Source organism: Protopterus annectens, chromosome 13.part0, assembly GCF_019279795.1.
Source record: "Protopterus annectens isolate FY-2018-M chromosome 13.part0, PAN1.0, whole genome shotgun sequence".
NCBI lineage: Eukaryota > Metazoa > Chordata > Ceratodontiformes > Protopteridae > Protopterus > Protopterus annectens.
The window spans coordinates 255,789,881-255,816,060 of NC_056747.1; the positions used below are offsets into that span (position 1 = coordinate 255,789,881).

General features: G+C 44.8%; 1 protein-coding gene across 1 annotated transcript in view; it reads left to right on the forward strand.

The window, feature by feature from the left end:
• SBNO2 (strawberry notch homolog 2) overlaps positions 1 to 26,180 on the forward strand; it is a 2,660,605-nt gene that overhangs the window by 1,809,500 nt on the left and 824,925 nt on the right. Inside the window, exon 27 of the mRNA XM_044053813.1 lies at positions 5,316 to 5,387. Within this exon, the coding sequence (XP_043909748.1) occupies positions 5,316 to 5,387 (72 nt within the window). The remainder of the gene's footprint in view (positions 1 to 5,315; positions 5,388 to 26,180) is intronic.

The following is a 26,180-nucleotide window of genomic DNA, read 5'->3' on the forward strand; positions in this document are numbered from 1 at the left end:
ATTCCTTCAGCTTCTCCCTCAGAGGATTTTTCCTTTGGGGAAACCCTGCATACTTTAAGGGAGCATTTCCAATTGGAGAGTCAGGACTACCCTCAGTCTAAAAAGAGGTCCAGGGAATTCCTAGATCTTCTGCAACACAGACCCTTGGCCATCCCCCCAGTCCTGGATGTGGTGGATGATGTTTTCTTTGAATCCAGCTTGACTCCTGATGCCCTATCTTCTGCTCCCAGAAAACCAGACTGGTATTACAGAGTCCCTGACTCACACACACATCTTTTTAAAAATCCAGCAGCTGACTCTGAGGTCATTTCTCAAGGGATTATAGCAACCTCTGCTAAGAATCCCACTCCATCAGACAGGGATTCCCGAGCATTGGATAGATGGGGTAAAAAAGTATACACCTCAGCTACTCTTATCAGGGCACTAACTTGTCAGCTCCATATGCTTAAATATCAGCAACATACCTTGGAACTCCTTAAACAAAAAATGTTGCCCTTTCCTGCTTGGGCAAAATCTAAAGATTTATAAGACTTGATGCATTCTGCAAGTCAAGTAACTAAACACACCTTGCACTGTGGTTTTGACACCCTAGAAGCTTTTTGCAGGGCAGCAGTCACTAGATTTGTCATTAGGAGACATGCATTGCTTAAGGTACAACCCCTGCCAGACCATGTCAAATCTAAATTGTTGGATGCACCCTTGCACAAAGGTAACTTATTTGGCACTAAGGCAGAAGAGGTCTTAAAAAAGAAGGGAGAAAAAGCAAAATCTATGCAAACAGTTAAAGATTTCTTACAGGTCCAGCCCCCTAGTTTCAGCAGGCATTTTCCCTCCAAGCACTGGTCCTTTCCTGCTCTGAGTAAACAGGCCCAGCCTAGGGCCCGTGGAAACAGACCCCCCCCCCCCGACAGCAGCCCCAGGGAATGCAGAGATTTAAGCAGTTGACTAACTCCACTTTAAAACCAGGAAGCCACCCCCTTATGGTAAGAACTCACAATGACTCACCTACTCCCGACCTCCCCTCTGCCCATTTTCACTTTCCCCTAGAAGGAAAACTCTCCTTTCACTCAAGCACCTGGGCCAACATTACCAAGGACCAATGGCTTCTGAACATTGTGTCTCAGGGATACAAATTCTCCTTCCACGCCCTTCCAACCCCAAAAGGGTTCCCAGATCTATCGCCAAATCATTGGGCAGAGGCTCAAAAGCAAATCCATTCCCTGTGGTCTTTGAGGGCAGTAGAGCTCGTTCCTGCAGAACAGATAAGCCAAGGCTTCTACTCCAGACTTTTTCTGGTGCCCAGAAAAGAGGGCACCTGCCACCCTATCCTCTATCTATCCATTCTAAACACCGTCCTGATGATCCCAAAATTCAGAATCCTCACCCTCCAGCACCTGCTACCCATGCTGTCCAAGGACGCTTGGCTAGCCACCCTGGATCTAAAAGTGGCCTACCTCCACATTTCTATCAGGGAATCATGCAGAAAATGTCTTCGCTTCAGGGCAGGATCGTAACACTTTCATTTCTCTTCGCTTTCCTTTGGCTTATCTACTGCTCCCAGAGTTTTCACAAAATGCCTGGCTCTGGCCATTGCTTTTTGCAGACAAAGAAATATTCAAATTTACCCCTACTTAGAGGACTGCCTTATTCAGGCAGACAGCCAGGAAAAGCTGCTCAAACACCTGGTCTTTGTAAAGAGTCTACTAACCTCCCTAGGGTACACAATCAACAAAAATAAATCAAAACAGGTGCCCACTCAGGATAATCTTCCTGGAAGCAAGTCTGGACACAGCATCCCTGATGGCATACCTTACACCAGAGAATCAAATTTTCCTGTCAGCCTACTTCTCTCAACTGGCCACCAGGCCTCAGCTTTCTGCAAGGAAAATCCTGCACGCTCTGGGGTTCATGGCATCTTGCATACTTTTCATTCCATATGCCAGACTGCATATGAGGAAACTTCAATGGTACCTAAAGAGCCTTTTGTGTCAATACTGTCAAGACCTGGCAACTCTTCTACCTATAATTCCTTGCCTCAGAAAGGAATTTCTTTGGTGGGCAACAGCATGCTCCCGCAACAAGGGACTGCCCTTCTCCCCACACCCCGCTGCCCAGACCCTCACCACAGACACATCAGACTACGCTTGGGGTGCACACCTGGACGGCAGGTGCATACAGGGCCAATAGAGCCCACAGTAAATCCCCCTGTACATCAGTCAAAAAGAGATGATGGCTGTGCAGCACGCCTTGATAGCTTTCAAACCCCTTCTCTCTTCAGGAGTTCTCCTGATCAAAACAGACAACACCACCGTGAATGTGGTACGTCAACAAGCAGGGAGAGACTCATTCCTACCCTATATGCAGGCTGGTCATGACCCTTTGGCTCACAGCCTATTCCATGTAAATACACCTGTTAGCACAATACCTACCAGGCTGTCTCAGCTCCCTGGCAGACCAATTAAGCAGAAATTTTTGGATGCACACGAGTGGCAGCTCAACAGAAGTGCCTTCTTCCTAATAACTCAGAAATGGGGAACCCCGAAGGTCAACCTCTTTGCCTCCCACACCAACCATCAGCTCAGCAAATTCTGCATCAGGGAGCGTCACTGCATGGCTTGGAAAATGGATGCCCTGTCCTTCCCCTGGGTAAACCTCTCAGTCTATGCCTTTCCTCCCGTACTTCTCATCCCCAGGGTACTGCTCAAAGTAAGGGAGGAAAAACCAAAGACCATTCTTATAGCTCCAGACTGCCCCCGACAGCACTGGTACCCCTTGCTGCGTAGCCTGTCCCCGCTGCCTCCATGGCATCTTCCTCATATTCCAAACCACCTAACCCAGAGGGAAGGGGAATTCATGCATCCCCAATTGCAGACCCTCAATTTGGCAGCTTGTCTTATTCCCTAAACCCGAACCAATCTGCCATCCTCAGTAAACAGGTTCTGGATGTTATCCATGAGGCCAGACGCCCTAGCACCAGAAAGTGTTATGCAGGTAGATGGAAAAGGTTGTGCACCTGGATCCAGGCTAAGGGGGCGAATATGGCTCAGCCCTCCATCCCTCTCATCCTGGATTACTTAGCCCGCCTACTACACAGTGGTCTCTTTCTCCTCTATAAAAATTCATGCCTCTGCTATTTCTGCTCATTTTCCCACTGAGCATCTCGTTTTCTCACACCCGTTGATCAAATAGTTCCTCAGAGGGTTAACAACTTGAGGCCCCCCAGAAGGGCACCAACACCAGCTTGGGACCTTAACTTTGTATTGTAAAAGCTCACCCTGACTCCTTTCGAACCAACGTCTTCTGCAGAGCTAAAATTTCTCTCCTGGAAGACAGTCTTCCTTCTGGCCATCACTTCAGCCAGAAGAGTCTCTGAGCTGCAAGCACTCATGGCTGTGGAGCCCTTCATCATCTTCCACGCAGACCGGGTATCCCTCAGATCTTACCCATCCTTCATGCCCAAGGTGGTGTCCAGTGTGGCTCTCAACCAGTCCATTCATTTGCCCACCTTCTTTCCTAATCCCCAGAATAAGGGGTGGGGGAAGGATTCTTCACTCTCTAAATGTGCACAGACAGCTCGGATACTGTCTGGATAGGACTAAACCCTTCAAAAAGTCTAATCAATTGCTGGTTAGCTTTGCTACAGGGGCAGAAGGCAAAGCCATCTCCAAGCAAACCATTTCCAGATGGATAGCACACTGCATCCATTTCTGCTACAAACAGCATGGTAAGCCTCCCCCCAAGGGGGTCAGGATACACACCACCAGAACACAGCCTCCACTTCTGCAGTTTTTCTCAGAGGAGTCCCCACCAAGGACATCCTGGAGGCTGCCACCTGGACCATCTGTTCACACTTTTACCAAGCATTACCACCTGCCTCTCTTCTCCAAATCCAAGTCAAGGTTTGCCTCTGCAGTCTTGCAGGGCATCCTAGCCAGCCCCTAGCTTCCTTGACTGCCTCCACTCATTTCCTCAGTTTTGGGAATCTACCCAAATGTGAGGACTGCAACAGTGAAACACGAAGGATGTAGTACAGTTGTGTACACTTGCCATAAATGTAGATGTTTGAGTGTATTCACTGTTGGAGTCCTGGTTTTCCTCCCTCCATCCCCCTTTTTTCTCCTCCTCCTTTTGTTACCATTTTTCCTTGTTGTTCTCCTTTCCTTACAAGGGACATTTTGATATTTATTTTCAACTGGTGGGGTTCTTCCACTAGTACCTTGCGGCCTACTTTGGGGGCTCCTGACAGGTTAGGGCAAGAAAAACTGATGTAATGGCATCTGCTGCCTTACTTTATACCACTGACGACCTGACGTCAGTCCTGAAGTGACAGTAACTGACGCAGAAATACTAAGTCTCTGTTATTCGAGCCGGCGGAGGGCTACCCTGGCAGGGATAACCCAAATGTGACGACTGCAACAGTGAATACACTCGAACATGTACATTTATGGTAAGTGTACACAACTACTTTCTTTGATACCAATTCAAAGGCTTTGTAGTCAAGATAAACTAAATCATTTTATATCTGCGGTGGTGGTGCTGTGGTAGCGTTGTCGCCTCACAGTAAGACGTCGTCCTGTTTGATTCTCAGCTAGAGCGTCTTCTGTGTGGAGACATGCGTGAATGGGCGTACCTTCGTTGAAGGTTGTGCATCAGGGCTGGCAACTCGGCATGTAAAAATCTACTGCCAATCATTAGTGGACCGGAGTTCTGCTCTGGTGACCCCTAACCGGGAAAAGCCGAAAGACACAACAACAACTGTGCTTCCTTTTATCCAGCTGCATAGTAACCAGGCTGTATGGATGAGGTTTGAGTTGCAAGTCTGTTAGTTATAGTCAGAGTACTGGCCAGTACCCTTGAGATGATTTACTTAAAATTATTGGCTGCAAAACACAGATAAAAGAAAAACACTTGGTTGAGAAAAACACTTTATAAAGCAAAGCTTTCGGGTAGAACCCTTTTTCAATACTAATACATAAACATCACATTATCACAGCTTAAATACAGGTCGACAGTCACATGACCAGCAGCCCAATGAAATCATGTGACAACATCAATATAATTATAAGTATGAAAATATAAAACATAAAACATAATCATATAACAAATACACACAAACTCAAAAAGACAGTTCAGCCAACCACCAGAAGGACCTATGTTGAACCACTATTAGAGAAAGCAAATAATCCAAAAACAAAGACAATAGATCCAGTATCCAGTATCAGTAGTTTATTGCACACATAAAGCAGATTATTATGGATTTTGTCCTCTAATACTTAAATCTGTTTTAATGTAATTGTCTTTGCTGTTTTTTTTAGGGTGCTTTAACTCATGGTGACAGGAGAGCCACGGAAAGCCGAGACCTTAGCAAATATAACTTTGAAAATAAGGTAATGTATGGCTTACTGAAAGCAAAAGTTTGATTTGCACAATTAGTAGAAGTATGTAGTGTAAGTGGGTGGAATATGACCATGCCTATAGTTGATGATTCTTTTAATTCATGTGCTGCTAAGTTGTTGCTGCTGGTATTTTTGCACCTTTATTATTTTTTTTTTCACTGGAAGGTTCTCTTGAACCCTTCTCCTATCCCACATCTCCATAGTTTGCCATTCCTTATGTTTAGGATAGACTTAGCATACTGCTTCATTTTTATGGGGAGGGGGGTGAAACAGATCAGGTGCAGTCCTTTGTTTGGAATTCTTAGTTTCTTGACTACTGCAGTATTCAGAGTAATTCTGGTGTTTGTATTTGCCACATAAGCATCATTCTTATTTTACTTTGTTTTTTCTTGCTTGTGTTTTAGCCTGCAGACACTCTTTACAGTAGTGTTCTGATTTTCCCATGTTTTTTATATATCTTTACGATGCTACTACTGCACGCAGTTGTGTTGAGGTCTTAACAGAATATTCTGTAGACTGCACAATGGGCATTAAAACTGTGTGCTCACTTTCACTGGGCAAACATATTCACTTGACCTTTTACCTTTTTTGCTTCAGTTATCCCTCATGCAACAATTATATAAAGTCCGGTAGTAATTCACAGTTAAGAACATGTAAGTTTTTATATTTGGAGCCTGTATGTTGTCACCATATCCTCCAAACAATGATATAGAAGTGCAACAGTGTGAAAGCCTCAATATTTTTATCTTGTTTCAGCAAAGCTGTTGTAGCCATACAACAAGATGGCTTTTCCTCACCATCATTCCTTCCAGAAAGTACTGTAATGTATTTCTTGAGATTGAGTTTTAAGCCATGCTTTTGGCACCATTGGGGGGATTCAGTGACTGCTCCCGGTTTGCAATTATCTGGGAACTTAGCTAGCCAGAACCATTTGATATTGGTTTTGACCTCCGAGAAGTAGATGCCAAAGAGGAATAAGCCTAGAAGAGAGCCCCGGGGAACCCCCCCCCCCGGTGACCAGCCTCTTTGTGGAAGTGGCTTCACAGATTCTAACCTCCTGTGTCTTGTCAGTGAACCAGCGTGTTAAAAAAGGGGTTTCTACTTAGTTCTGTAAGTTTGTTGATAAATGTCTGAGTGTGGTATTGTATCAAATGCATTATCCAGATGTAGGTAGGCAGTATGCAGTTTTTCCCCTTACCCCTTGCCCTAGTGACTTTTTTTTTAGTACACCAGAGTCAGTAACCATGACCTTCCTTTTACAAAGTCTAACTGGGATGGATCCTGTGTCTAGAGGTCTCCTATGTCTTTGTTCACAGTTTCAATAATTCTTTCCATGGCTTTGCAAATAAGACTAGTCAGTGTAAACTGGTCTGTAGTTTCCAGGATCTGTTAAATATACTCCCTTATGAAGGGGGATAGCTCTCACAGTTCTCCATTCATGTGAGACAAAACCTGTTTTAAGACTGTAGTTAATGATTCCAGGGGTCCTGACTAAGTCATATTTTAGACTGTTCAGAAAGCATCCTGGAATGTTGTTGGGTTCCCCTGAGGCTGTACAGGTTCTTGTCTTAAGCGAGCACAACCAGTACATGCTCCCTAGTTATAGTCAGAGGGGTTATGTTTGAGGGTATTTTGGGAGGGATGGTTGGGGTGAGGGGAGTAAAGTTGAAACTGAATTTTTATGCCAACAGGTTAGCTGTATCATCAGGCTTGGTGAATATGGCACCATTAACCATCACCATTTCAGCACATTACTGTGTGCTTGCCCTTGAGATTTCTGGTACAGCTGAAGAAGGCCTAATGTTATCTCATCTGGGAAGCTATCTTAACCTAAAGTTGGCTTTACTTGAACTAATTTATCCCTCTTAGTTGCCTATTTAGTGTGATTAGTGTGTTTTTGTCTTTGTGGGAATTACTCTTCCTGATTTTTGCAATTTTTTTCCTTTTGTTGTATATCCTGTTTAATTTGGGATGCCACCAGGGCAGTTTGCTTCTGGGGCTCGTCCTGGGATTAATTCTGGCAAGTATAGCAACCTCTGTGCAGCAGTTGACATAGCTGCACAGAGTTTCTGAGAACAGTTCACCATAGGCTGCTGTGTTCTTGGCGTTTGGAGGGGCATTGAATTTTGGCGAACCATCATTTAATAAAAGGTAATTTGCTTTGGGATAGTTCCTGTTAGTGGTTTTAATGGGATTATGGAGTTTATTTTGAGTTTAAAGATGACATTATGGTTAGACGTCACCAAGGACGCTGAGAGATTGTCAAGGGGGTTGCAGTGTTCTCCCACATTTGTGAGCAAGAGGTCCAGTACGTTGTAGCCTGTAGTGAGTGTATTCATTATTTGGTCAAGGGTGTTTGTATTTACAAAGTCCAGGAGTCTCTATGCTTGTAGATTTGAGGCCGTATAGGATTCACAGTGTGTAGATGGGTAATTGGTCTCCCATGAGTAGAGTATTAGGTTGGATGGTATGTGTCTCCATTAGGTCCAGGAAGCTCACAGTAAATACTTGGGACATGATGGGTGACCTTTGGGCTGAGTAGGATGTGATATAGGCTTTTGTGTATTGTGATCTGCATATTAAGGAGCTCCAGCACATCATCCTGTTTAACTACGCTAGAGGTATGCCTGTTATTGATGTGTATTAAGGCACCTCTTTCTTTAGCCCCTGTCTGTGAACCCATTGGTCTAAAAGTGTGGAAGGCACTGAAATGTTGCACGGCCGGGGTACTGTCTGAATGTTTAAACCATGTCTCTGTATAACTGCACAGATGTCTGTGTTCTCGTGAGTGAGGTTGGCTTGGAGTGTAGTTTTTTTTATTTAGTCTCCTGGCTTTGAGCAGTAACACCTTCAGGTTCAATTAGTTGATTTTGCTGTGTCAGTAAGTTTGTCAGTTTGGAATTGCCTAAAAAGGCACTTTGGAATGGATTAGGTTTTAGCCAATATTTGAAAGCTTAGACAGGAAAGATGCAGACCATTCTTGGCAAAGCAACAGGGTCTTTTAGCCATGTCCTGCCAAGCTGACAAATATCAGATCCCCTTTGAATGACACCAGAAAGAGCCAGTTGTTGAAATCAATCAATTTTTGCTCATATTGTAGCATCATCCTCGGTGATCGTAATATGCTGCTCAGTGCTAGACTCGTATCAGCCTGGGAAATGCTCTGAAAACTCCATAATGTCTCTCCTCATATAGTCCACGGAGGTACATCTCAAGTCATTTACACCTGTATGTACTGTGATGGAATTATACTAGCACCTGCAGCGTAATGACTTGAGTGTGTGAGTGATTTGGTGGATCCTGGTTCCAGGTAAGCATTAAGATCTCCTTGTTCATTTAGAGAGGCGCCATTATGTCTTACAATGGAGTCCCCTAAGACTGAGAAGTGTGTTTGTCTTAGGGGCTTCGTGTTTGGGGCTGTACTGAGAGTGACAGTATTTGTGGTGTTTTTTTGAGTGCCTTTGGTCTTGCTCAGGCATATCTTTAATAACAGGTGGTCTTGGCGATCGCTGTTGTATATGAAGATTGCATTTAAGTGCTTCAGTATATGTTAGCCTGTGTGTTGTGGGTGGGTATTGTGTGCGATACACACTTGTATGTGAGAGTTTAGCATCCAGCATCATTGTGTAAGTTCACCTATCTCGTACTGCTTCTTCTTCTTTAAAGATTAAGTGGTTGTCTGTAAACCTGAGACAGTTGCTACATTGAGGATTCAACAACAGCTGCTAGAACCAGAGTGTTAAAAGCACACTTTTTATTAACAAATAATAATTGTAGCTCCATCTATATTCATACCGGTTTCGGCATTACTGCCTTCCTCAGTGAACAAACTATATGAACAAAAGCCACAAGCGTAAGTATCAATTAGATAATTAATTAATGCACCCTTCCTGTTGCATCATATCTCCAATGAAGAAAATGTCCCCACCCACTTATAACTGATCATTTAGACCAGGAGAAAAAAGCCACCTTAGCCTCATTATCCACTTTTTGCTTTATAGTTCAGGATAGAATGCCAACCGGCTTTATTACTCCTGTCCCCCTGAATCTTGTCTATGATCATGAACATAAATCTGGCGGACTTGTGGGACATGCAGTGTGTCTGTATAGGGCATTCGTCATTCATTACAGACATCACTAAAATGTGTTCTGACATGCGTGTCCGTAAAGGACAGGAAGTTTGACCTATATAGAAGGCCGAGCAGGTGCAGCAGGCTAAACATACTACCCAGTCCATTCTATAATTAGCGAAAAAAATTGATGATATAAACCTGACCAGTATTCTTACTGGAGAATTGTTTCAACTTCAGCGTAAACTTACAGAAGGAACAGTACCCACAAGGGAATGATACCAGCAGTTTATCTCCTGTGATCGTTAACTGATGACCAGAATGACCCCTAGTACTATCATGTTTAAAGTATGAGAAATAAGATTCCAGGGTCCTCCCCCTTCAGAAGGGATATTGACACCTAGAAGGTTAAACTTGACTCAATTCTTCATTAGCCAATAATATATTCCAGTTCTTGGACACTACATTTCTGAGTAGATTAATGTTTCTTCCATAGGTAGTTACCAACCTGATATTACCCACTTCATTCAGTGTTTTATTTCTATATTCCAACAGTTGAGATCTTTCCTGTTTGGAGGCCCAATCCCTAGATGACAATATATCCCTTGATTTGTAACCCCTGACCAAGAATCTTTCTGTTAAATCCTTCTGATAGAAGTCAAAAGCTTCCTGGGTGGAACAAATTCTCCTAATAAGAAGAAAGGGGTTGGGAGGGTGGCCTAATGGTTAAGGTGTTTGCCTTACAAACACAAGGTGCAAGGTTTGAGTCTCACAAAGGATAATTGACTAGGCTTAAAATGGCTCACAAGGGCAGTTAACTTAGTACTATAACCTATGAACAGTGATATCCATGCCTATGAAATTGAGATTTTGGTATATTCCTGATGGTTTGAGATGGATGTAGACTGGAGGAAAACAATAAGTTGTTATACTGGGGATACTTCCTATAAACCAGAGTTCTTAAAGTATGATCCAGATTTCTGAAGCTAGTAACGTCTAAAATGTTAATATGTTGAGCATTACAAGTCAAAGTAAATTCTATCCCCCACTTATTGTCATTCAAGTATTAGACAAATTCCATTAAATATTGACTGTCCACCCGCCACATCAACCAACAATCATCTAGGAACCTCCTCCAAATATCAGTCTCTGGCAGATAAATGTTATTTGCACCATTGTATATCAAATGTTCCTCAAGATACCCCATAAATATATCGGCATAGATGGGGGCAAAAGATGCCCCCATCGCAGTGCCTTGTGTTTGCCATTAACATTCCTCTTGGAAGTAGAAAACATTTTTGGTTAGAACATGCCATACAGATCAACAATGTATTGAAACCTGGTGGGTACAAGTTGGCCCCCTCCAACCAGTATTCAATGCCTGCAGGCCGGCCCAATGGGGTATGTTGGTTTTATAGCATTTTAACATCCAACTTGCAAAGAAGCCATGTGGGTTCCAATTGTATATCAGCAACAATTTTGAAGAATTGTGTGGTGTCCTGTATCCTGGCTCTTATCAGTTTTAATAAGGGTTTCAGATATTGAGTCAAAAAAGCAGACAAGGGTTCTATCAGTGAACCAATTCCTGAAGCTATCAGTCTGCCTGGAGGCTTATCCAAACTTTTATGTATCTTGGGTAATATGTAGAGATGCTGCTTCCTGGGATCACTAACCATTAGATGTTGCACCACAGAATCCCTAATGATTCCATTTTCAGCCACCCATTTAAGAAGTAGGTCAATATCCCTCTTGAAATTAACTGTGGGGTCAGTGGGCATATGCATATAATGCTGAGGGTTAGACAACTATTTCCCTCAGCCAAATAATAATCTGAATTCATAACTACCACCACCCCACCCTAATCTGCTGGCAAAATAACAATGTTAGTGTTTCGAAGTTCCCTGAGAGCCTGCTGTTCCCCCACTGTCAAGTTATGTCCTAACATTTATGAATGGCACAATTTAAAGTGTATATCTTTGAACACTGCCTTTTGAAATATAGGAACATGTTTGTTCATCGGTGGTGTGAAGTCTGATTTCAGAAACATGAAATCAGTAGATCTTTCAGTCTTCCCTAGAACTAAAAACTAACCTTAGATTAAGTCTGCGACAAAAAGCTAAAACGTCATTAACCAAATCATTTCCATCAGTGAAAAAAACAGGAAGATAGTTCAATCCTTTATTAAGTAGCTATTTCTGCTCCATCCGTTAGATCAAAAGAGGAAATATTATGAATGTTATACTGTGGTATCAGTGATTGAAGTAGACCTTCTACTGTGATGTCCTTCATGGATGCATCTGCAGTCATAACAAATGGGTTGTCCTGTCGTCAGGCAGCCCTTCGGTCGGCCGGATTCCAAAGTCTGGGTCCGGCTTCGGCTGATGTCGCACTTCACCCGACGTCATCTCTGCTGGTCTTCGGGTATAAAGGCATCAGCCGACGCCATTTTCCTCAGTCTTTCTTGCCGTGGCGCCAAGCAGAAGCTGTTCGCAAGTGCCGGTCGGTCAGATCCAGAGATTACTACTACTGAATACTACTCAAGACTTCTAAAAGCTAAGTACCCGTTGGGGACTCTTTCTTGCCTCAGCCGATGTCAGAAAAAGTCAATAACTGTTTAACTTGTGGGAAACAAATACCTCATAAAGATTTCCACTCTTACTGTTTGCCTTGCTTAGGCCCAGACCACGACGTAGCAGCCTGTTCGCCTGTGCTTCCTTCAACCGACAATGCTTAGGCATCGGTCGGAGTTTGCTGAACAGTTTTTCGGCTCAGATTTTGCGTACATTATGCCGCCGGATCCTCCGACTACCCAAATTGTTAAACACAAAGAAAAGACCGACACTCGCGGTCCGCGGTTTCGGCCGAAACCACGGTTAAGCAAGCATGAGTGTCTCGGTTTCGGCGAAACCGAGAAAACTGGTCAATATTCAGCCGAATCCATGACTACTACTGAGGCTTCTGCTACCTTACCTGAATCGGCCTCAGAAGTTTTGCCTACAACTGTGGTTCCTAGTGATTTATCAGACACCATCCCTTTGGATGTCTCTACCCCAGCACGTGGTGCTGCTAGGCCTCCTGCAGCCATGTCTATTAAGGCCTTTACCAGGGCTAAAGCAGCCAAATCTGCTAAATCAGTGCCTGTTTAAACCCCCCTCACACAGGCCCACTTCTAGTTCACAAATGCTTACTCTGGCAGAAGATTTAATATCCTTAATTAGGGGATCCCAATCTCACCCAAACAGGGCCTCTCAGCCCCCAGAAAAGAGACCTAGAGCAGAGCCCCCCGAGCCAGTGTCCTCTGATGATTCTGTGGATGACTCAGACATTACAGACCAGCCAGAGGCTCCTTTTTCCACTTATGAAGATTCCGATGCTGAAGAATCCATTCCAGCTGCCTCTCCACCAGAGGAATTTTCCTTTGGGGAAACCTTACATGCCATGAGAGAACAATTCCAATGGCAGGGACAAGATTTCTCAGATTCAAGAAAAAGGCTTAGGACTTTTCTGCACTTACCACAACATAGGCCCTTAGCTATACCTCCTGTTCTGCCTGTTGTGGACGATGCATTTAATGATGTCTGCACTGCACCTGATTCTTTACCTCCAGCCCCTGCCAAACCAGATAGATTTTACAGGGTGCCAGACACTCATCACCACCTATACAAGGCCCCACTTGCAGACCCGAAACTATATCCCAGGGGCCTAAGGCAGTAGCCTCGACCACAGCAAAACCCTATTTCCTCTGAAAGGGAATCCAGGTCCTTAGAGAGATGGGGGAAAAAAGTTTACACCTCTGCTACTCTCTCAGCTAGAGCTTTAAACTGTCAGTTTCACATGATCCAATACCAAGAGTTTATGCTTGATCAGTTAACTAAAAAACTGTCCTCTGATGAATGTTTAGATAAGAAATATGTATTAGAAATGGTGAATAACATCCAACAGGTTAGTAACCATTCCTTAAAATGTGGCTATGATGCACTGGAGGCTTCATTTAGATCAGCCATGACTGGCACAGTGATAAGAAGGCATGCATGGTTGAAAGAACAGGTCTTACTGGATCATGTTAAAGCAAAGCTATTAGATGCTCCTATGGATAAGGCCAGTCTATTTGGGGAACCTGCCCAGCAGGTAATGAAGAAAATGGAAGAAAAGGCAAAATCTGTACAAACAGTTAAAGATTTCTTACAGGTTCAGCCCCCAAGGTTTAGCAGGAACTGGCCTGCCAAAAATTGGTCCTTTCCTGACTCCACAAGATCCCAAAGGGGCAGGAATAGACGCTCTAGGGGCAGAAATCAATCCAGAGGAGGTGCCTACAGAGGACGACAGTGGCAAGGCAATAACTGAGGCACAGACACAACCACTGCCACTGCAACAGGACAATCACAGTGACTTGGCTCTGACTCCGCCTACCAGGGAGCAAATAGCAGCACCATTAGGCGGAAAGTTAGCCTTATTTTCGAAAAATTGGCACTATATCACAAAAGACAAGTGGATTTTGCAAACCATAGACCAAGGCTACCGGTTCCACTTCCACACCTTACCAGTAAAAAGAGGAATGCCAAACCTGCCTCCAAATCAAAAATAGAAGCTCTGCAGCAGATAGCGGAATTAACAAAGATGAGAGCTGTGGAAAGAGTACCAATAACAGAACAGGGCAAAGGATTCTACTCCAGACTCTTCCTAGTGCCAAGAAAAGAGAAAAGCTGGAGACCTATTCTCGACCTGTCCATCTTAAACACATACATCATTGTCCCAAAATTCAAAATGCTGACCCTACAGCAACTTCTTCCCATGCTGGGCAAGGAATGTTGGCTGGTAACTCTAGATCTCAAGGAGGCATACCTGCACGTCCCCATTCGACCAAATTGCAGAAGATACCTCAGATTTCTTGCAGGATCAGAGCATTATCAATTCTCAGCATTGCCCTTTGGCTTATCTACTGCCCAGAGTATTCACAAAATGCCTGGCATCAGTAATCGCTCACTGCAGAGTACAGGGAATCCAAATTTATCCATACCTGGACGACTGCCTGTTACAAGCGGACAACAAAAGCAAGCTGACAACAGATTTACAAAGGGTCATTTACTTGCTACAAGCCCTGGGATACACAGTCAATTTACAAAAGTCAAGGCTGATACCATCCCAAACAAGAACATTCTTGGGCGGAATTGGACACAGTAAAACAAATGGCATTCCTAACTGCAGAAAAACAAAAGAGCTCCCTCTTTACTTCTTGGCATTAACAAAGCAGAACAAACTAACAGCAAGAAAAGTTCTGCAGGCCTTGGGCTTCATGGCATCATGCATAATCTTGGTCCCACATGCCAGACTGCATATGAGAAAGCTACAGTGGTACCTAAAGAATTTATGGTCTCAACACAGGCACAGCTTAGAAACAGAAATACCACTAATCCCATGCCTAAAACAGGAGTTCCTATGGTGGGCTCAAGCATGCCAGTCAAACCCAGGCTTATCCTTCCACAACTTTCGAGCAAGCCAAACCATCACAACGGATGCCTCAGACCTAGGATGGGGCACATGCTGGACAAATGCGCAAGGACTGTGGACTCAGGACCAGCTGCACCTGCACATAAACCAAAAAGAAATGCTGGCAGTAAAACTGGCAATCCAAAAATTCAGACCATTCCTCAAAGAAGGCCATTTGATGATAAGGACAGACAACACCACAGTCATGTGGTACATCAACAAACAGGGAGGCACTCATTCATACCCCCTATGCAGAATGACTTTGGACCTTTGGAATCTGGCTCTCAGCTACAACATCCAGTTACAGGCAATATTTGTACCGGAAAAGAGAACACCCTAGCAGACATTTTAAGCAGAACCACCTCGGATGCTCACGAATGGATGCTACACCCAGACATCTTCAAGGCCATCACAAAGAAATGGGGAATGCCACAAATAGATCTATTCGCTTCCCCACTCAATCACCAGCTCAAAAAATTCTGCACAAGGACATTCCACCCACTGGCATGGAAGGTGGACTCTCTATCCTTCAGCTGGAAAGGCCTGACAGCATATGCATTTCCACCTCTTCCCTTGATGCACAAGGTACTACTGAAAATCAAAGAGGAACGTCCAAGGATAATCCTGATAGCTCCGAACTGGCCAAGACAACACTGGTACCCATTGCTGAGGAGCATGTCTCCGGAGAAAATGTGGTCAATACCCCTGATGCCTTTGATGTTAACTCAGAACAACTACAACATCATGCATCCAAACCTAAAAACCTTGCAAATGACTGCCTGGAACATCACATAGCAGCAACTAACCCAGACCTTTCCCAAAGGGTTAAAGACATTATCCTTGAAGCCCTCAGACCTTCAACAAGAAGGAACTATGCAGGAAAATGGAAAAGGTTTGTCATTTGGAGTACTGAAAGAGGAAAAGATGTGTTGAACATAGATATTGCTAACATTCTGGAGTACTTGGCAGAGCTTCTACATACAGGCCTGTCCTATTCCTCCATCAAGATACATGCATCAGCTATTTCAGCAGAATACAGCTTTGATCCTCCTGTCTTTTCACATCCTCTACTCAGGCAGTTCCTCAGAGGGATCAAGAATGTAAAACCTCCTAGGAAACCACCATTACCAGCATGGGACTTGAACTTTGTGCTAGAAAAATTGACACTCCCTCCGTTTGAACCAGCAGCAACAGCAGATCTACAACACCTGTCATGGAAAACTGCTTTCCTACTGGCTATTACCTCTAGCAAGGAGGGTTTCGGAACTACAGGCCTTAATGGCAGTGCAACCCTTCCTAATCTTCCATCAAGATAGGGTGTCCATGAGAACTAATCCTACATTTATGCCTAAGGTGGTATCCAGAGTGTCTTTAAACCAGGCAATCCACCTACCTACCTTCTTTCCCAATCCACAAAACAGAGGTGAAAGAATGCTGCATACCTTGGATGTACATAGACAGTTACACTACTACCTGGACAGAACCAAAAGTAACAGAAAAACTGACCAGCTTTTTGTAGCCTATGCAACAGGAAGGGAAGGAAAAGCAATTTCCAAACAGACAATCTCCAAATGGATAGGAAATTGCATAAGATTCTGTTACTCCTACCATGGAAAACCAATTCCACAGAACATAAGACCTCATTCTACAAGGGCTACAGCCACTACCACAGCTTTCTTACGAGGAGTGGCAACCAAGGACATTATTGAGGCGTCTACTTGGACCTCCGTGCATACATTTGCCAAGCATTATAATTTACCTCTATATTCTAGATCCCGAGCAGGGTTTGCCACTGCTGTACTGCAAGGGATCCTAACTACACCATCATTTTTATTCCTCCTCCCCTAGTTTGGCTATGGTATTCTACCCATTTGTTATGACTGCAGATGCATCCATGAAGGACATAGTACAGTTTTGTACCTACCATAAATGTAGATGTCGAACTGGATAGCATCTGCAGTCAGGATTACCCTCCCTCCTTCCCTCTGTGGTACTCCTAGGGTATTTACCCTCCTAATAGCTAGCTGGGGGGGGGAGTCTCTTATGGTGTATTTGTTTGTATATATGTACATACATGCTTATTTTTTGTGTTTGCCTTCTACCTTTTTGGAAACATTGGCATTTATCCAAAATTTAGCCTTCCAAGAGGGCAACTGGCATCTGGGGCAAGAAACACTGAGGAAAATGGCGCCGGCTGATGCCTTTATACCCGAAGACCAGCAGAGATGACGTCGGGTGAAGTGCGACATCAGCCGAAGCCGGACCCAGACTTTGGAATCCGGCCGACCGAAGGGCTGCCTGACGACAGGACAACCCATTTGTTATGACTGCAGATGCTATCCAGTTCGGACATCTACATTTATGGTAGGTACAAAACTGTACTTTTTCGCTCACCCCTATGTCTGCAAAATCTAAAGGGTGGTCCAAGCTGCGTTGCTTTTTGGCGTCTGAGGATTCCCGTGTGTTAGAACCCTCTGTGTCAATGGCTGAGGATTCATCTCTTGAAGTACTAGCAAACCCAGTCCCTGATTTCTTTAATATAAAATGGGGTCTTTTTCTCTTAGGTGTGGCCACCGATCTATCAGGGTCCAAAAATTTAACATTTTTCTGATATTCAAATGATTTCCCCCGCTCGTAATTCCCCAAGTCCCTATTGAATTTACGTAGCTTTTTGTCTTTGATTTGATTCTCAAATATCAATAGGTCCTTGGTGAGCTTGTTTAAACAGCTGACATAGTGGGGTTGGCGTTTGCTACATTGTCTCAAGATGCCCGTGTTCACCAAGCTGATTACAGAGAAGGTAGTAAATTGCATAGCTGCACTGTTCAGTCCTTTGGTGAGCGACAAGGAGACGGTGTCTTGGAGTTAGAAGGCTATTCATCATCTTCTTTCGGCTGTTCCCATTAGGGGTCGCCACAGCGGATCATCTGTTTCCATTTCTTCCTGTCCTCTGCATCTCGCTCTGTCACACCAACCACCTGCCTGTCCTCTCTCACCACATCCATAAACCTTATCTTAGGCCTTCTTCTTTTCCTGTTACCTGGTAGCTTCATCCTTAGCATCTTTTTCCCAGTATACTCAGCATATCTCCACAGCACATGTCCAAACCAACGTAATTTTGCCTCTCTGGCTTTGTCTCCAAACTGTCCAACATGGGCTGACCCTCTAATATTCCTAATGCTGTCCACCCTCGTCACACCCAGTGCAAATCTTAACATCTTTAACTCTGCCACATCCAGCTGTAACTCCTGCCTTTTTGTCAATGCCACTGTCTCCAACCCATATAACATAGCTGGTCTCACTACCCTCTTGTAAACCTTCCCTTTCACTCTTACTGGTGCTCGTCTGTCACAAATCACTCCTGACACTCTTCTGCACCCACTCCAATCCTGCCTGTACTCTCTTCTTCACCTCTCTTCCACACTCACCATTACTCTGAACTATTGATCCCAAGTATTTCAACTTGTTAAAAGAGTTAGAAGGACTCTTCTAAAGAGTCTTCTCTAAAAGAGTTAGGAGAAGTTAAAGGAGTTAGGCTATTAAAGGTGCGTTATTGGGGCAGATTATGCTAAACCATACTAAATTCTACTGAGTTTAATGTTTACACAATACTGAATTCTACTAAATCTGTAGGTATTGCCACTAAAATGTCAGAACAGAAATCCTTGATGCACTTTTATACTAGGATCTTTTGTTTGGACCCATGGCTCAGAGTGCATTTAAAAAACTGGCTTTCAAAGCTAAGTACCTACAAACTGTCAAGTACTTTCTGCAGGTAGAGCCCCCAAAGTTCATTAGGAGTTTTTCTACTAAATTCTGGTCCTTTCTAGCAACACAGTGTAGACAAAGGAGCAGGAGAGCTAGGAGAGAAAGAGAACAAAGACCACAACAAAGGTGGCAGGCTGATCCGGGTTCCAGGCCTACCAGACCTCATCTCCAGAGGTCCAGCAAGGCGAAGCTGCGACTCTGAGAGCACTTCACTGTCAAGCCCCACTCCCCTTTAAGACCCATTCCAACTGAATACTTCCCCTTGTCACAAAGCCAGGAGGCAGGCTTTTCCTTTTACATCAGTGGCTAAATATCACCCAAGACAAATGAATGCTTCAAATTGTAAGGATCAGGTATAGGCTACAGGTTGCATCCATTGCAAAGATGTCCTTCAAGGATGCATCTGCAGTCATCACATATGTGTTGTCCTGCCTCAGGCAGCCCTTCGGTCGGCCGGATTCCAAAGTCTGGGTTTGGCCTCAGCTGATGTCGCACTTTCCCCGACGTCAGAGCGTCTGGGGTATAAAAGCATCAGCCGACGCCATTTTCCTCAGTCTTTCTTGCTACATGGTGCCCGAAGCAGAAGCAGTTCGCAAGTGCCGGTCGGCCAGCTCCTGTGATTCAGCTACCGAAGACTTCGAAAAAGCTAAGTACCCCATTGGGGACTCTTTCTTGCCTCAGCCGATGTCAGATAAAGTTAATAATTGTTTAACTTGTGGGAAACAAATACCTCATAAGGATTTCCACTCTTACTGCCTCCCCTGCCTAGGCCCAGACCACGATGTCTCGGCCTGTTCAGCCTGTGCTTCCTTCAACCGATGAACTCTTAGACGTCGGTCGGAGTTTGCAGAGGAATTCTTTGGGGCTAGTTTTGCTTACAAGATGCCGTCGGAGACTCCGACTTCGCATTTAGTTAAGAAACGGAAGGACAAGGACCGACACACATGGGCTGCGGTTTCGGCTGAAACCATGGTCAGGCCTACCGCGAGTGTCTCGATCTCGGCTGAAACAGAGTCCTTGGTACTTCCGATTACCGAAACCGCACAACCGACTACCTCGGCCCTGGAGGCCCCGGCCGAGTCACTTATTGAATTACCTTCTGAAACTGGTGTCAAGGAACCTTCCGACACCATTCCTTTAGACAAGTCTACTCCTGCACGTGGTGCAGCCAGACCTCCTTCATCCATGTCCATTAAGGCTTTCTCTAGGACTAAAGCTGCTAAACTTACTAAAGCTTTGCCTCCCAAGGTTACCTCTCAGAGGCCTTCTACTGGCTCACAGATTCTTAGCTTAGCAGAGGATCTTATCTCCTTAATTAGAGGTTCTCAACCTCATCCGGACAGGGGCTCTCAACCACCTCCAGACAAAAGGCCCAGGGTTGAGCCCTCTGACCCTCACTCTTCAGATGAGTCCACTGATGGCTCTACTCTGTCAGACCACCAGGAGGAGGCTTATTCGGCCTACGAGGACTCTGATACTGAAGAATCTATTCCCTCGGCCTCCCCTCCTGAAGAGTTTTCCTTTGGAGAGACATTACACTCTATGAGAGAACATTTTCAATGGCAGGGGCAGGAATTCTCTGATTTTAGAAAGAGATTAAGGACCTTTTTACATTTACCTCAGCATAGGCCTTTAGCTATACCTCCTGTTTTGAATGTTATTGATGATGTGTACTCTGATGCTAGTACAGCCCTGACTCTCCCTCCGGCTCCTGCCAAACCTGATAGGTACTACAGGGTCCCGGACTCGCATCTACACCTGTACAAGGCCCACTCTGCTGATCCAGAAACTATTTCCCAGGGCCCAAAAGGGGTTGCAGCTGCCACTGCTAGAAATCCTCTACCCTCTGAAAGGGAGTCCAGAGCTTTAGAGAGATGGGGTAAGAAAGTGTATACTTCTGCAACTCTTTCCATGAGGGCATTAAATTGTCAATTTCATATGATACAGTACCAAGAGTATTTGTTAGATGAATTGCATAAGAAACTGTCTTCTTCTGAACCCTTGATCGCAAATCCCTTCAGGATCTGGTACATAACTCCCAGCAGGTTAGTAACCATTTCTTGCAGTGTGGTTATGATGCATTGGAAGCTTCATGTAGGTCAGCTATGACAGGTGCAGTCATACGTAGGCATGCCTGGCTGAAGGAACAATCTCTGCCAGACCATGTTAAAGCTAAGCTTTTGGATGCTCCTATGGAAAAGCAAAAATTATTTGGTTCCACGTCTCAAGAGGTCTTAAAGAAATTTGAAGAAAAGGCAAAATCTGTGCAAACAGTCAAAGACTTTCTGCAAGTCCAACCACCGAGATTCAGCAGAAATTGGCCTACTAAGAATTGGTCCTTTCCGGACTCAGACAGATCTCAGAGGCAGGAATAGGCGTGCCAGAGGTAGAGGGCAAGCTAGAGGCTCCTACAGAGGCCGTCAATGGCAGCCTCCCAACCAGAGAGGTAGTGCAGGAACTACAACTGCTACACCAGGACAGACTCAATGACTCTGTTTTGACTCCGCCGACCAGGGCTCAATTAGAAGCACCTTTGGGCGGAAAGCTTTCTTTATTTTCAAAAAATTGGCACAGCATTACAAGGGACACATGGACACTGCAAATAGACAAAGGATACAGGTTCCATTTCCACACATTGCCAAAAAGAAAAGGCATGCCAGACCTGCCACCAAATCAGAGGGCAGAGGCTTTGAAACAAATTTCCAACTTAATACAAATGAAAGCTATAGAAAAGGTACCTCTTTCAGAACAAGGCCAAGGATTTTACTCCAGATTATTCCTTGTTCCAAGAAAAGAAAATCAATGGAGGCCTATTCTCGACTTGTCCGCACTGAATACTTACCTCATTGTGCCAAAATTCAAAATGCTGACTCTACAGCAACTCCTTCCCATGCTGGGCAAGGGGTCTTGGCTGGTGACTCTAGAACTCAAGGAGGCATACCTGCATGTCCCTATCAGACAAAGTTGCAGAAGACGCCTCAGATTTCTTGCAGGGTCAGAGCATTATCAATTCTCAGCATTGCCCTTTGGCTTATCTACTGCGCCCAGAGTATTCACGAAATGCCTGGCATCAGTGATTGCACACTGCAGACCTCAGGGGATTCAAATTTACCCATATCTGGACGACTGCCTTATACAAGCGGACAGCAAGCAAACTTTGTTAAAGGACTTGGATTATGCCATCCACCTACTGCAGGCCTTGGGATATACAATCAACATCCACAAATCAAGACTTGTTCCATCCCAAAGAATAACTTTTCTGGGTGCGGATCTAAACACAACCACCCAAATGGCCTTTCTCACAGAAGAAAAACAAAAACAACTCCCGGATTACTTCAAGAATCTGACAAGACAAACTCAGCTGACTGCAAGGAAAATCCTGCAGGCCCTGGGTTACATGGCATCTTGCATTCTTCTGATCCCACAAGCAAGGCTGCATATGAGAAAATTACAATGGTACCTAAGGAGTTTATGGACTCAGCACAGTCACAGATGTCCTTCAAGAATGCAACTGCAGTCATAACATATGGGTTGTCCTGCCTCAGGCAGCCCTCGATCGGCCGGATTCCAAAGTCTGGGTCCGACGTCGGCTGATGTCGCATTTCTCTCCCGACGTCAGAGCAGCTGGAGTACATAAGCATCAGCCGACACCATTTTCTTCAGTCTTTCTTGCCGCGCGGTGCCCGAAGCAGAAGCAGTTCGCAAGTGCCGGTCGGTCAGCTCCTGTATTCTTCGATTCCGAAGTCATCAAAAAAGCTAAGTACCCCGTTGGGGGACCTTTTCTTGCCTCAGCCGATGTCAGAAATTACTGAAAAAGTTAACAATTGTCTTTCTTGTGGTAAACAAATACCTCATAAGGATTTCCACTCTTACTGTCTTCCTTGCCTTGGCCCAGACCACGACGTCTTGGCCTGTGTAGCTTGTGCTCGCTTCAACAAGCGCACTCTCAGGCGCTGGGCGGAGTTCGCTGAAGATTTTTTCGGCAAAAAATTTGCTTACACAATGCCGTCGGAACTTCCGACATTGCAAACTCCCAAGAAACGAAAAGACCGGGACCGACATCCTCGGCCCGTGTCTACCACCGACTCCACACCAAAACCTATCGCGAGTGCTCCGGTTCCCTCTGAGACGGTCTCTCCACCGCTCCGAACCGAAGACACCGTATTACCGACGACTCCGTTTCCGGATATCACTCCGACGCCAGTTATTGATTTTCCTCCGGATACCGAAACCGAGGAAATGCCCGAGACCATTGCTGTAGACAAGGTCACTCCTGCACGTGGAGTGCCAGGCCTCCTACGGCCATGTCTATTAAGGCCTACACTAGGGCTAAGGCAGCCAGCAAAACAAAACATCTTACTACTAAAACCTTACCTCAGCCTACTCCAGACACAAATTATGTCTATGGCTGCTGATTTAATTTCTATGATTAGAGGTTCACAGGCCCATCCTGAGAGGATCCCAGCCTCCTTCTGTTAAAAGGCCCTGGGTTGAACCCTCTGACCCTATTCTGTCAAATGAAGGATTCTGAGCGCTCTGTCCACTCTGATAGCCAGGAAGAGCTCTTCCAGACCTATGAGGACTCGGATGCAGAGGATTCCATCCCCTCAGCCTCCCCTCCTGAGGATATTTCTTTTGGGAAAGTTCTGCATACCATGAGGGAACATTTCAAGTGGCAAGGCCAGGAATATTCTGATTCCAGAAAACGCCTTTGGACTTTCCCTAAGAAGCCCCAGCACAGGCCCTTAGCTATTCCTCCTGTACTTGATGTTTTGGATGATTTATATTCTGACTCTAGTGTTACCCCTGACTCTCTTCCTCCTGCTCCAGCCAAGCCAGACAGGTATTACAGGGTTCCAGAAACACATTCCCATTTATTCAGGGCCCATACTGCTGATTTGGAAACTATTTCACAGGGGCCTAAAGGAGTTTCAGCTTCCACCTCTAAAAATCCATTGCCCTCCAACAGGGAAGCTAGGTCATTAGAGAGATGGGACAAAAAGGTTTACGCATCCACTACCTTATCTATGAGAGCTTTGAATTGCCTTTTTCATATGTTACAATATCAGGATTTCCTGTTAGAAGATTTACAAAAAACATTGGCCACTCCTGATCCTTTAGACAGGAAGGCTTTGCAGGAAGCTGTACATAATACTCAGCAAGTAAGCAATCACTTCCTACAGTGTGGATATGATGCACTGGAAGCTTCATGTAGGGCAGCTATGACAGGGGCAGTCATTCGTAGACATGCATGGTTAAAAGATCAACCTCTACCAGATCATGTAAAGGCAAAACTTCTGGATGCACCTTTGGAAAAAAACAAGCTTTTTGGTGCTAATGCTAAGGATGTGTTAAAGACCATCGAGGAAAAAGCAAAATCAGTTCAGACGGTGAAAGATTTCCTCCAGGTTCAACCCCCCAGATTCAGTAGGAATTGGCCTTCAAAAAACTGGTCCTTTCCTAATCCAGAAAAGTTTCAAAGGGGTAAAACAGGCGTGGCGAGGAAGAGGCCAATACAGAGGTCCTTACAGGGGCGACAATGGCAGCCAGGAAACCAAAGAAGCGCAGGAGTTTCACCTGCCCCACAGCCACAATCTCAATGACTTTCCTCTACTTCCGCCTACCAGGGAACAAATAGAAGCTCCCTTGGGCGGGAAATTATCTCTGTTTGCAGAAAATTGGCACAGACTGACAAAGGACAAATGGATTTTGGACATTATAGGCAGAGGCTACAGGTTCCATTTTCATACCTTGCCAAGAAAACAAGGCATGCCAAACCTACCACAAAACCAGAGGGCAGAGGCTATCAAGCAAATCTCTCTGCTGACTCTGATGAAAGCAATAGAAAGAGTTCCACAACAAGAACAAGGCCAGGGGTTCTACTCAAGACTGTTCCTTGTTTCAAGAAAAGAATCTCAATGGAGACAAATACTGGATTTGTCCGCATTAAACACCTTTCTCATAGTGCCAAAGTTCAAAATGCTGACTCTACAGCAACTCCTTCCCATGCTGGGCAAGGGGTCTTGGCTGATTACTCTGGACCTCAAGGAGGCATACCTGCATGTCCCTATCAGACACAGCTGCAGAAGATACCTCAGATTTCTTGCAGGGCCAGAGCATTATTAATTCTCAGCATTGCCATTTGGCTTATCTACTGCACCCAGAGTATTCATAAAATGCCTGGCTTCAGTAATTGCTCATTGCAGGCTCCAGGGGATACAAATTTACCCGTACCTGGACGACTGCCTCATACATGCGGACGACAAATTGATGTTGACAAAAAACTTGGACTATGTCATACGATTACTTCAAGCTCTGGGATACACAGTCAACTTCCAAAAGTCAAGACTGCAGCCATCCCAGCAAATAATCTTCTTAGGAGCCAAATTAGACACAGCCTCTCAAATGGCTTACCTGACAGAAGACAAGCAAGAGAAGTTAACTCATTACTTTAAAGGTTTAGCAAAACTCACCCAGATGACTGCAAGGAGATTCCTACAGGCCATGGGTTACATGGCATCCTGCATTCTCCTGGTTCCATTAGCAAGACTACACATGAGAAAGCTTCAATGGTACCTAAAAAGCATTTGGTCTCAGCACAGCAACAACTTGGAGACAACCATACCGCTCATTCCATGCCTACAAAAGGAATTCCTATGGTGGGCCTCGGTGAGCCAGGCAAACACAGGTATGTCATTCAAAAAACCACAGATAACACAGACCATGACCACAGACGCCTCAGACCTTGGATGGGGGACGCACATGGAAGGCAGGTGTATACAAGGACAATGGTCTCCAAAGGAAACACATCTGCATATAAACCAAAAGGAAATGCTGGCAGTAATGCATGCCATCGAGGCCTTTCAACACCAACTTTAGCAAGGCCATTTACTGATACGGACAGACAACACCACTGTGATGTGGTATATAAACAAGCAAGGGGGCACCCACTCTTACCCCCTTTGCAGACTGACAATGCATCTTTGGGAAAAATCACTGAGCCTAAACATCCAGTTACAATCCCCAGTTTGTTCCAGGCAAAGACAATGTGTTGGCGGACAGCCCAGGCAGGAATTTCACAGATCCACACGAGTGGAGGTTACATCCGAAGATCTTCACACAACTCACTTCGACATGGGGCAGGCCAGAAGTAGACCTATTTGCCTCTCACCTCAACCATCATCTACAAAAATTCTGCACAAGGACATACCATCCAAAAGCTTGGAAAATAGATGCTCTCTCATTCAACTGGAACTTCCTAACAATCTATGCATTCCCACCTCTGTCACTGATGATCTCAGTATTACTAAAGATCAAAGCAGAGAGACCCAAGGGAATCATAGTAGCTCCGGACTGGCCAAGACAACACTGGTCCCCACTACTACGAAGCATATGTCACCCCAGGAGGTGGGCCCTTCCCCAATGGCCTCTACTTTTGACTCAACACAATTTCGAAACA